This window comes from Notolabrus celidotus, chromosome 11 (assembly GCF_009762535.1).
Source record: "Notolabrus celidotus isolate fNotCel1 chromosome 11, fNotCel1.pri, whole genome shotgun sequence".
NCBI classification, from domain to species: Eukaryota; Metazoa; Chordata; class Actinopteri; order Labriformes; family Labridae; genus Notolabrus; species Notolabrus celidotus.
Window position 1 is genome coordinate 33,900,063 of NC_048282.1, and position 12,999 is coordinate 33,913,061.

At 38.7% G+C, this 12,999-nt stretch overlaps 2 protein-coding genes across 2 annotated transcripts in view; one reads left to right on the top strand and one right to left on the bottom strand.

Annotated features, from left to right (window-relative positions):
• The window catches only part of ccn5 (cellular communication network factor 5), a 73,364-nt gene that overhangs the window by 36,742 nt on the left and 23,623 nt on the right, over positions 1–12,999 (bottom strand). The window lies entirely within an intron of this gene.
• Positions 4,532–12,999, top strand: part of ada (adenosine deaminase) — a 29,990-nt gene continuing 21,522 nt past the window's right edge. The window contains exons 1-2 of the mRNA XM_034695002.1: positions 4,532–4,687; positions 12,586–12,647. Coding sequence (XP_034550893.1) covers positions 4,532–4,687; positions 12,586–12,647 — 218 coding nt within the window. The remainder of the gene's footprint in view (positions 4,688–12,585; positions 12,648–12,999) is intronic.

Here is a 12,999-nt window from a genome sequence, read left to right on the forward strand (position 1 = left end):
TCAGCAAACAGCAGATATACTTTGTCAGTGGAAGTGGACGAGCGAGTCAGACAGACACGAGGCACTGATGCTGATGGGGTCAGTTTCAGGAGAGGTCACTTTGGGTTAAAATCTTCAATCTGCAGACAAACAGACAAACTGACAGATGAGCTCAACACTCAAAGAGCTACTCAGACTTTTGTTCATGAAGTTCCAAGATGTTGGACACGTTTTGTTGGTTTGGTCTGGACATTAAATACTTACATCAAATCTGTTTATTGAACTGCGTGTATTTGAAACATCTTCTGCCACAAACTAAGCATTTGATGACAGTTAACTATCAATAAAACAGCTATTATTGTAGGTCCTCATTTTGAAAGTAATTTGTGCACAAATTAATAAATACTTGCACGAAATGACTTTAACATGCCACACAGTTCTCGCTCCTCTTGTGTCTTTTATCTACTTACATTATTTTTCATTTCCATTTGTTCCCAGGATGAGAGGATGTCAGAGACACATGCATTCCATTGCAGTGACTGTACACTGTGCTTTTTAATGTACATGTATGTACGAAACTCAAATTCTGAGACAGTTCCAAGTTTTAACTTTTTAATTTCTGATCTTATTGATTTTCATTGTTTTTGCATCAATACTTAAACCCCTTACTGTTACTGTTTTGGCGATTGTTTTTATGTATTTTATTGTTAAACTTTGTACCCTTGCACCAACTTATCCTTATTTATCTATTTTTAAACTGATTATTTGTATGTGCTCTGTTGTTTAACTGTACCTCTGTACCATTGCAAATGAGGGTTGGTAAATTGTAAATGGACTTGTACTATATGCTTTTCTAGTCTTTCTGACCACTCAAAGCGCTTTTACACTACTCGTCACATTCACCCATTCATACCCATTCACTCACTGATGGTAGAGGCTGCTACAGTAAGGGACCATCAGGGTTAGCTAATCTCATTCGTTCACATTCACACACCTCTGAACAACAGAGGGAGCAATTCGGGGGTTCAGTGTCTTACTCAAGGGCACTTCGGCATGTGACTGCTGGACCTTCTGATTGATAGATGACTGATTCTACCCACTGAGCCACAGCCGCCCCGGCTGGTTATCCGTCAGTGTGTTTTCCGAGGATTTAAATGAAATGATGATTAAATTCTAAAGCAATAATACCTTTGCAAGGCTGTAACTAACTAGTCTTTACTCTGTGCATGCATGTGATTATTTCCATTTCTCACTGAGTCAGTTTCTCCTTTATGAAGGTAAATGTGTGACAATGCTGGTTTTCATTTTCCAGAGTCAGAGGCAAAATGTCAAACACAAATATTAGCTGTTCACTCTCACGCCTGAAAAAGAAATGCATCAAATCCTCTCGTCTGAAAAAGAAAAACGACATTATTTCAATCACTCAAGCTTTATTTATCGAGCACCTTTCATACAAATCATGAAAATACAAAATCTAATATATCATGACTAAATATAAGGCTGAAATGAATTGAGAAGTAGAGACCAAACTGCATTAAAATGTATATAAATAAGTAAATACAAGATAAAACATGACTAGTTAGGAGAATTTAAAAAAAGATAAAAGATAAAAGACTAAGATAAATAAAAGCACTAAAATATCAATAAAAATGATTATACTAAAATAAATATAAAATGATAAATTAAAAGAAGTTATAAAAAGCTTACATAAAAGCCAGATTAAATAGATGGGTCTTTAATTGACTTTGACCGGAGGATCTGAGAGGCCTTCCTGGTTCAGACACTAAAAGCATCTCTGAGATGTAGTCTGGTGCGAGGACATGCAGTGCCTTAAAAACTACTCAAAGAATATTAAAATCAACAGGAAAAGAAACAGACAGCGGGTGTAAAGACTTTAAAATAGGTGTGATGTGTGCTTTGTTAAAACTCGTGCTGCTGCATTCTGAACTAATTGCAGTTTCTTCATTATGTTCTCTGCCGAGTAAGGAGAACATTAGATAAGTCTAGCCTGCTGGTTATAGAAGCGTGTGTTAGTCTCTCTGTGTTGCTCAGAGAGGCTTTCTTTGATTTTATGAAAATTGAAAGGTCTACTTTATACATCAACGTTCCTCTAAGGTAAGTTTAAAGTTTGGGGTCAGAAGCTCATTAGTTCTTTGCTTTATGTTGTTCTACAGCTGCTGCTGCTCAAACCAAAGTGATGCCATTTTTTCAATCTTAAATGATGTCCACGTTATGTTTACAAGCTGTGTGCGTAGAACAAAATGACTCGAGGGGCTTATTGTACGGAAGCCCTAAAAGGACATGATTACGTACATTTCATTTTCTCTGTTCTCTGGAGATAACGAGTGAATGAAGCTTCACGTTGGTTCATGCAGGACACGGAAGTCATATGCCTCAGGTGCTGTCAGCTGATGTCAGGCTGCAGTTTGAATCATTGTTTCCTATCCACACAACCAATCACAGCTCATCCTAACATAAGGCAGTCTATTTAAACACTTCTTCCCTCTCACTAATCCCTGCAACACCTTTGTTGTTTAAACTCTGCCTCCTCCTGTTTAGTCTAAATGTCTGTTTTACCCTTGAGGGGATTTTGCAATGCACTCCCTGGAAAGCCGAAGCAGGCTGCTTGGCTAACCCAAGGAAAGCGTCAAGCACAACTGTGTTTCAATTTAGAAATAAATGGTTAAAGCTATGATGAGAGTGTTCAGACTCAAATTTTCTCATTACCTCTTGTTTTTCTGGTGATAATGGGATCATTTATCTCGTTTTATCCAGAGAATGAAGCTCATGTTTTGTGTTTTTGATCTTCAGCCTGTAGATTAAATGGCTTGTAAAAATTTTTTTTAATTCTTTACTGAAGTAAAATGTTCTAAACAATGTTTGTGAATAAATCAAAAAAGTTAAAGAAACTAAAAACAGGCTTTCCCTATTAACTGAAGTTACTTGGATAGCATATGAATAAATGTTCTCCTTATATGTTTAGTATGGAAGCCCTAAAAGGACATTATTAAATACATTTTATTTTCCCAGTTTTCTCAAGATAATGAGTTAATTTTGTTGTTATTTTAATAAACACAGCTTGTTATCTCAAGATCTCAATAATGGGATGATTTATCTCGTTTTATCCAGAGAACGAAGCTCATGTTTTGTGTTTTTGATCTTCAACCTGTAAGATAAATGTCTCATAACAAAATCATTTTTTTCTTTACTGTGGCTACAATTTCAAAAATGCTTGTAGATAAAACAAACAAACAAAAAACAATTAAAGAAACTGAAAACAGGCCTTTCCTTTTACCTGAAGTTACTTAGTACCATATGTATAAATGTGCTCCTTTCATGTTTAGTACAGAAGCCCTAAAAGAACATGATTAAATACATTTCATTTACTACGTTTTCTCGTCTTATTTTTCATGTTATTTTGAGAAAGCGAGAAAAATAAGTTGCAATCTTGAGAAAACAAGTGAAACTAACTCGTTATCTGGAGAAAACAGAGAAATTAAAATTTACTTAATCATGTCGTTTTAATACGGAAGCATATTGCATTCACATGAGAATTCTGCTCTGTTTTTCTATTAGCGAGTTAAATATAGTTTTCTGTTTTTCTGAATAATTAAAAAAATCTGCTCTGTTTTTCTGAATTAGCAAGTTATTTATTTTGGAATTAGGAGTGAAGTTTTTGTAAAAAAAAAAAAAAAAATCTGCTCTGTTTTTCTGAATTAATGACATACCTATATAATAAAATCCCATTAGCACCTCAAGGCCACACAAGGAAGTAAACATCTCCCTGTTCAGTTTATTCCAGTTTGATTTTGCTCTGGGTTTAAAACATTGGGAGATACTCGTGTCTCTAATTAACATGATGGTTTTGTTATTAGCTTGTCAACTTTGCGCAGGCATCTGCAGACTTTGTAGTTGCTGATTTTCAGGTAGGCCTCCTGATAACTTGTTCATTCAGAAAAAAGGAACACCTTACTCCTAATTCCAAGATAATTAACTCATTAATTCAGAAAAACAGAGCAAATGTATTTTTTCTCATGTGAATGCAATACGCTTCTGTATTTTAGGGCTTCCGTATTATTGTGTGAACAAAGTTGCCCTTCTTTTATTGCACTTACAGGACTCTAAATTCAACAATGAAGCCTTTTTTTAATCTCTTATTTTCATTGGAGAAAAATAAAATTGTCTCCCTCTTCATTTCTCAATCCGTTGAATCCTCAGGTGTTTTCACTTGAAAAGTATTGAGCTGAATTTTCACCAAACTTCTCTTAAACATGATCTATAACTTGTTATGTTTAGGCAGACATGCAGAGAAGGCTTCTTCACATTAATCCCTCCATTAGCTTTGTTCCTTAACACGGTTTAACATCATTAATGAGCTCCACGGTAAAGCTCTCATCACATGGGTACAAAGCTGCTGTTAATCCCCTCTACCTGCTGAACCCTCACTGTTCAGTCCTGCATACACACTGAAACCTGCAGCTGACTCTCTAACCTGCAGCCCCTGTGCTTGCTCTGTGTTTGCAGTGGGAGCACAGAGGCGTGTCCAGGAATCATGCTCGTTATAACACGACGCGCTGCCATAGGCTTTGGCTCTCCTGTGCTGAGCGCTCTGTGCAGCTACACACTCACCGGCAGCGGCAGCAGAAGCAGCAGACTGTGCAACATGGCCGAGCACTCCTGTGGACAAGTGGTATTCAACAAGCCAAAGGTAAGTCAACAGTACTGTAGTTTTAGTATGAATTATTTAAAGGAAAGGATGAATTATTAACGAGGTTAGCATACCGAGTCCTGGTTTTACGCGCGTCATGTGTGCGTAAATCCAGTCTTAGAATAACAGACGGAGTCCCTGGACCAGGAGAGGAATAACGGTTAGGAGATATAAAGAAATAAAACATGGTTTGAATACAAAAATAAAAAGTATTTCCTGGAAATGTTAAGTGTTTGATTTCCGTGTAAAAAAAAAATAAGGAAGAAGGTTTCTATTCCAGGCAGTTTGACACGTGATAAGAGGGCTTTAAACATAGCAGCAAGCTGTGATGAATGAAAACAGGCTGCAACATCAGTTCACACACAGTTTGTAAAAATTAAATGGAGCAAACTTCTTATCTTAAAGCTGTCTTTATTTTCTGTACACTTCTGTAATAATACATATAACTGAGTGTCTAATCCCTGATAGATCACTACAAAATGACTTCATGTTTCAGCCTGATTTCTTTGTGCCAGTTGTCCTTTGCTGCATGGATTACATAAAGCCTGAAAGTGAAATGCACCTTTACCTGTCTCCATGTAAAAAAAAGGAGGAAGATTTCTATTCCAGGCAGTTTGACACGTGATAAGAGGGCTTTAAACATAGCAACAAGCTGTGATGAATGAGAACAGGCTGCAACATCAGTTCACACACAGTTCTCTTTTTTGTAAATATTAAAAAGGAGCAAACTGCTCATCTTAAAGCTGTCTTTATTATCTGTATACTTCTGTAATAATACACAGGCTTGATTCCTCACTATTTGTGCACTGAGAAAAATCAGTTCCTATACCTTGTGTTCCTACACTACTCTTGTTTTATCTGTTCCTCGGGTAAGAACTGAATTTGGAAAAAGAGCTTTCAGCTTTTCTGCCCCCATGGCCTGGAATGCTCTACAGACTTAACTGAAACTCTCTGAACTTATGACACTTGGAGCCTTCTGTTCTATCCTGAGGGACAGGCAGCGTGAGAGCACTGAACAGTGCCTGTGTTTTAAACCTTAAATTATTGTTTGTTGTTTTTGTTACAGCCTCCACACCTCTTATTCATATTGTAAAGCACTATGCATTTATAAATTGTTTGTTTTAATTTGTACTGTCATTTTCGTGTAACTGTTTTTATGACATGTGCTGCTGAACTCTTGGCCAGGTCATCCTCGTGAAAGAGATCCTGATCTCAATGGGTTTTTACCTGGTTAAATAAAGGTTAAAAAAAATATATATATATATATAAATCAGCTTCTAATCCCTGTGATAGATCACTACAGTACGACTTCATGTTTTAGCCTGAGTTCTTTGTGCCAGTTGCTCTTTGTTGCATGGATTACATAAAGCCTGAAAGCTAAATGCACCTTTACCTGTCTCTACGTACACTTAAATGTACAGTTCACTCCCTGCCGGGCTGCCGCCTGCCCTTTGGAGTGTGTCTGCTGCTGACTGAGCAGCACCTGGTCTGAGCTGAAGCCTGATAAGAGGGCTTTAAACATAGCAACAAGCTGTGATGAATGAAAACAGACTGCAACATCAGTTCATTCACAGTTCCCTCTCTTTTTAAAAAGATAGCAAACTTCTTATCTGAAAGCTGTCTTTATTATCTGTATACTTCTGTAATAATACATATAACTCAGCTTCTAATCACTTAGATAGATTACTACAGTATTACTTCATGTTTCAGCCTGATTTCTTTGTGCCAGTTGTCCTTCGTTGCATGGATTAAGTGAAATGCACCTTTACCTGTCTCTACGTACACATAAATGTACAGTTCACTCCCTGCTGGGCTGCCACCTGCCCTTTGGAGTGTGTCTGCTGCTGACTGAGCAGCACCTGGTCTGAGCTGAAGCCTGATAAGAGGACAAGAAATGACTGGCTCGCTTAGAAGAGTGTAGAGAAGTGTCTGTGTTGCCACACACTGTAAGAAGCAGAGTGTGTGTGTGTTGGTGACAGATCGTGCATTGTAAAAGGAGAGTCCTCAGGGAGTGCTGGCTGCTCACAGAGATAATCTCATTAAATATTAATTTGCTGGAGTAGAACTGATACCATGTAGGCACTCGGGGGTCACTGTCAGTCCTTGTGACCTTCAGCGGTTTGTTGCATGTGTCATATCATCACTTTAGTCACAGAGGAGAAGCTGCATGTCACACTTCTTTTATTGCTGATCTTAATCTAATCTATGAAATGTTTGATCTAAAAAAATGAAGAAAATATGGAGACTTATGGTCTTAAAGGTGACATATGCAAAATGGACTTTTTAATGGTTCTCTACCTGAAATATGTTTCCCTGGCATGTCTACAAACCCCCCGAGAATTAAAAAAATCCATTCTGCCCCTGTTCTGATTTCTCCACCTTTCTGTAAATGTGTGTGAAACGAGCCGTTTCAGACTTCCGTGTTTTTGTTACATAACAACAATATCCGGTCTGTAACGGAGTAAGAGCTCGGAGCTTGTTCAGCCCATAGACTGTATAAAATAATACTGAATCCCTCCTCCGTTTTTCATTACCTGCACAAATGTGTGCTAACAAGGAGCTTAGAAGGGAGGCATGCTAGTTGTAGGCTGTCTTAATAAACACAAAGGTCGGTTTTACTCCACACGTCTGCAGATTTGAAGATCTAGTGGATGATTTTTATTTTTCATGGAAAAGTGCTAGTGCTAATTAGCATAGCCACATAGCTACATGTTCATAGCTGTAGCTGTAGCTGTGTACCAAGACACACGTCGGCATACTGACAAATAAAACAACAAGAAACACTAAATCTGTGACCAATCCTTCAGAAAGGTCCCGCTGCCTTTCTGGCAGAGGTCGGTTTTACTCCCCACGTCTGCAGATTTGAAGATCTAGTGGATGATTTTTATTTGTCATGGAAAAGTGCTAGCGCTAATTAGCATAGCCACATAGCTACATGTTCGTAGCTGTGTACCAAGACACACGTCAACATACTGATAAATAAAACAACAAGAAACACTAAATCTATGACCAATCCTTCAGAAAGGTCCTGCTACAGGCGCCTCTCTGTCAGGATCAGATTCTGGATCAGATTCAGAGGGTTGAAGTAACGTGATCTCTGAGCAGCCGTGTATATTCAGCCAACATGTAAACATTAGATCAACGTGCCGGAGAGCTGAGGCACATCCACTTCCTGAGGGGGCGTGGTCAGAGAGAAAACAGAGTGTTCTGAGGAGGACTGAAGAAGAGGGCTTTTCAGGCAGACCAAAATCTGATTTCAAAGTGTTTTTTTGAGCATAAACTTTAAAGACATGTTTTGGGGACCTCTTAGACCAATATATATTGATGAAAAAAGCGTGATATGTCACCTTTAAAGTGGCATTTTCTTCTTCTTTTTTAAAGTTATATTTTTGGGCCTTTTTGCCTTTATTCCATAGGGTAGCTGAAGAGAGACAGGAAATATGGGGAGTAGAGAGCGGGGGAAAGACAGGCAGGAAATGGTCGACCGGTTGGGAATCGGACTGTCGACCTCTGCAAAGAGGACTGTAGCCTCTGTATGTGCGGCGCTTGGACCGCTAGGCCACCAGCGCCCCAAAAAGTGGCATTTTCAAATGTTCCCTTTTTTCTGTTGTGAGAAACGAAAACTTTTAACGATGAAAGGAAAATAATTGTAACTGGAAAAAATCAAAGAAATAAAGAAAAGTGAGATCATTGAAACACCTGTAGATTTATTCTGATTATATATCACAGCTGCTCCTCAGTTTTCCGGTGCCAGGTTGGTCTCACTTGGAATAAAGCTTTCAGGCAAAGAGGTGCCGGTTTGGCTCAGCAGCTAAAGTGTGCGCCCCATGTACAGAGGCTACAGTCCTCATTGCAGCGGTTGCTGGTTCACCTCTGCATCTTAAACCTTTCTGCACGTCGTCCTCTGCTCTCTACTCCCAACTATTTCTGTCTCTCTTCAGCTGTACTATGTAAAAGCTGCAAACATGCACGATGACATAGCTTTAAAAACTCAGGTTAGATGCACAGGCTCTTTTTTTTATGCAACCAACAAGGACAAAAGTCTCGTATGTGGAAAAATACAGGCGTGAATTTAAACCATGTCCAGGACACTTTGGAAATGAGTTTCTTTCTCCTGAATAAGGTTAAATACTCAAAGAAACAACATAATCCGACAGAATATCTACAGCTTCTTTACACTAAATGTGGTTATATCATCCTTTTCATGCTGCAGGTCTGCAACCATGCCGTGACATCGCTTCACAATCATCACACCTTATTTTAAATTAAATTGTGATTAATTTATTCACACAAATTATAAAGCAATTAAGAGATTATAAAAGAGCGTGCGTAGGTGTGATGAAAACCAAGTTTTGGCTTACTTGAGAACCACACCCAGAAAACATTTATATAATACAAAACCTCCAAAACATGTTATACCAGAGTCTGTGTGTAAGGTGCAAAGTATGAACTCAACAAGAAGAAAAAGAACTGAAAAATTAACAAAGTAATGACTCAAAACTTCCTTTAAAGATGGTGACTGTTCCAACTTCTACTTAGTTATTGAGCCTTTGTACGTTCTTATATAATATTTGATGCTATGTAGTGTGTGTTATTTTACATATTGATACAACGTGTTAGAGGTAAACACCAAGCAGGAGCTTCAAACACACACCCCATCCTGCTTGCTCTGCCCGTTCACAGTGATCTATCACAGGAACTCTTCTGTAATGACTTTGTTAATACCTCTGATGCTGGCACAGCGTCGGGCAACTTGGTCCCACCATCACGCCTCTGAGACACGGTACAGGGGCATAAATATTAAACCTGTAACCGACTGAATGAAGAGGAATATTTATCATTGATTCATTTATTCAGCAGAAAACTGTTTGGTCTTTTAGATGTCCACAAAATCTCTTTAATTATCTTTTTATCAAACTTATGATGTGTTCAATAAATTGACATTTTTATGATGACTGATATTTATTAACTAATGATAACATTACTTAACATTACTCTCAATTAAGGCAAAGAAAAGAAGCAACTGACATTTGCAATCGATGACTTATTTCTCATGTCAGCTGTCGCCCATTGGATTGGATTATTGATTCATAATTTTGCCTTGAAAATGTCCAAAAATTATCCTTCACAGTTTCAGAATCAGAATCAGAATCAGCTTTATTGGCCAAGTATGCTTGAACACACAAGGAATTTGACTTTAGTAAACTGTGCTCTCTTTGTACAAGGCATAAGAATAAGAATAAGACCTACAATAAAAAATAAAATAAAAATATAATAACAATAACATCAGCAGCTATAAATACAAAAGAACAAATAGGCTTGACTAATATGTACAGGCTAAAATAATATGATAAAGTGCAGTGGTGAGTTGCAGAGGTAGTTTTTACATTATAAAAATACTAGTTAAATAATACAAAAAATAGAAATATGGAATTCTGATTGGAGAATTGTTGCATTGTGTTTTTACATGTATATTTACAGAGAGTATGGTAAAATCAGAGTAAATCAGAGTGTTCGGGTATGAGGTGTGAAAACCTGCAGTAGAAGCTGTTCAGGTCGTCAGCTAGTCTTTTGTTACCTTCAGGGTGGGGGGAGGGTCTCCTGTAGTTTGTAACTTCACGCAGGCCTCTCCAAACTTCTGAGGGGTCGTTGGCAGAGAAGCTCTGTTTTAACTTCTCAGTGTAGCTCCTCTTAGCTACCTTGATTTCCCTCGTCAGTTTGTTTCTGGCCTGCTTGAACAGGTCCCGGTCCCCACTCCTGTAGGCCTCTTCTTTGGCCTGACGCAGCTTCCTAAGTTGAGGTGTGAACCAGGGCTTGTTGTTGTTGTATGTGCAGAAGGTCCTGGTCTGCACACACATGTCCTCACAGAAACTGATGTATGAAGTCACAGTGTCAGTGAGTTCATTGAGGTTTTCTGATGCAGCTTCAAAAACAACTCCTGCTTTGACTCCTCCGTCCACTTCTTCACAGTCCTAACTCCAGGCTTAGCCGTTTTTAACTTCTGCCTGTAGGTCTGGATGAGATGAATCAGACAGTGATCAGATAGTCCTAAAGCTGCACGGGGGACAGAGCGATATGAGTCATTTATTTCTGTGTAAAGGACTCCTTGAGTTCTTGGAGAAATCATCAGATGTTTTGTCAAAGATCTAAAAATCCTGCGTTTACAGTGATGTCAAAAAGAAAGAAGCAAGGGATCCTAATCCAGGAACTCAGACCAGGACAATAATTCAATAACAATAAGAAGCCTCTGTACGAGAACAGTTTGCTAGGATACAAATTGACTCAGTGAAGTCTAATCAATGACAGGGCTAAACTGTCCACAGTGTACTACAGGATGTTTTGATGGAATAAGCGGAGGACTTCCTGAGCTGATGATGTGTTAAACAGCTGGTGGCTCTCTGTGAATAGTTCATTGACAGGCCGGGCACTTTATGAAAGAAAACAGACATAAACACAGAGAGAGACAGTCTCAAAACTACTTATTACTGCATCCTTTAAACATGTTGGTAGAAACATCTGACCATCGTCTGCATACAAGCACAAACTCAGCAGAAAGAACAGCTGGATGGTGCTCATCCAGGGTCAATGGGTCCACTTATTGGCTGCTTTATTCTGATCCAAAGGGAGTATCATGTCCGTCTTAAAAATGGATTGAACTTTCACTGTAGTTGCACAAAGTTTTGAAAAGATGATCCCTGAAGACGAGACTCTGAATCTGAAATATTTCGACACAACAGGAAATCCAATTTAAGAAACAATAGGAGCCAAAAATGAAGAGATTTACTCTTTAAAAATGAAGTTGTTCTGCACTTTCAGGACTCTGTGTGTTTGATTTAAACAATAATTGACAAGAGGGAAATATGCAACCAAATTTGATTATTTTGATTATGCAGTAACATTGAGCACAGCTGACCTCAGCCCAGTGAGACACACCCTGGCCCTGCGACGGGCAACTTGACACAAAAGCAAAACATAAAATGTCAAGTAACAAAAACGTGGTTGTGAAGGAAGAACTGAAGGAGCCACTTCTTGAAATTTGAAAGAGAGAGTGAGATCATTTGTGTGACCAGTGATCTAAAGATTTCAGTGACCCCTACTGCGTAAGAGTGACTTTCTGCATAATCAAAATGACAATGCAATGATTAGAAACGGCAGAAAAGAAGCTGAAAAGCAGAAAATCCTCACACTGAAGAAACAGAGGAGGGTTGGTTTTTGTGAAGGACTCACGGATCTTCAGAAATGTTTATCAATCGCATTCTTTCTCGACTGACTGGGCGCTTCAGCTCCTCTATTGTTGTTACATTCGCAAAAATGTCTTTGTGCTTGTGGAATCCGATCAGTGAAGCATGGATGTCGCCTCAAAGACTTTGAGGAAGGTTGAGGAAGCAATGCATGTGCTGACGTAGAATATGAACTATTTATAAAACAAGGCAGGGTAAAAGTTAAAGCTGCCATGGAGGATGAAGAGCTGATTCCTTCAATTCCTGATCCCTCCAGATCAGGAATTGAGACCGAGTGTCCTTAGTTGGAATTTTTTCATTGAAACTCCACCCTGTCTTATGAGCCCACATTAGCTTCAGCATGAGTTGTTGGAGGGAGTGTCCATCTATCTGTATCATCTGCCAGAATCCATCACAGCTCTCTGCCGGACACAGAGCCAGCACAGTTACTCCTCCTTGACCCTCGTCTGGCACTCCAGGCCTTTTCACCATTCACTGCCCAGTCATGCGTTCATGAAGGGCTGCAGCCAAAACACTGAACCTCAACACCCACACCGCTGCTCTCCCTTCCTGCCTTCTCTTTAAACTACTGAGCACCTGACTTTTAGATATACAGGAAATACATGTAATTAAAATTCATTTGATTGACCTTCTAATTATTTATTATCTCATCCACAGGTTGAGCTGCACGTGCATCTCGATGGAGCCATCAGGGTTCAGACTATTCTTGATGTCGCCAGGTAGGTTGGCTTACTCTCCTTTGAATTGGATTTGTTTCAATATTTAATTTGTATTTGTTTGTATTTTTTCAGATCCATATACAAATCAATAGAGATAAAATACATTTTAAGTTATATTACTGTCACAGTTCTGTCTTCCTGAATCAATTGATTTAAATTTGGGCCACTTTGGGACACCAAAACAAGCTTTAAAACCAACCTCACATTTTATCACTGCTTGATATGGTAGCAAACAGAAGGAACATGCTAATCCAATTTATTTTGAATCATGTTTGTGGCACCTGAAGGATACAATTCTTGCACTCATTCTTCAGTTCACTCTGATTTTGGTCTCCACCACCAAATTTTCCGT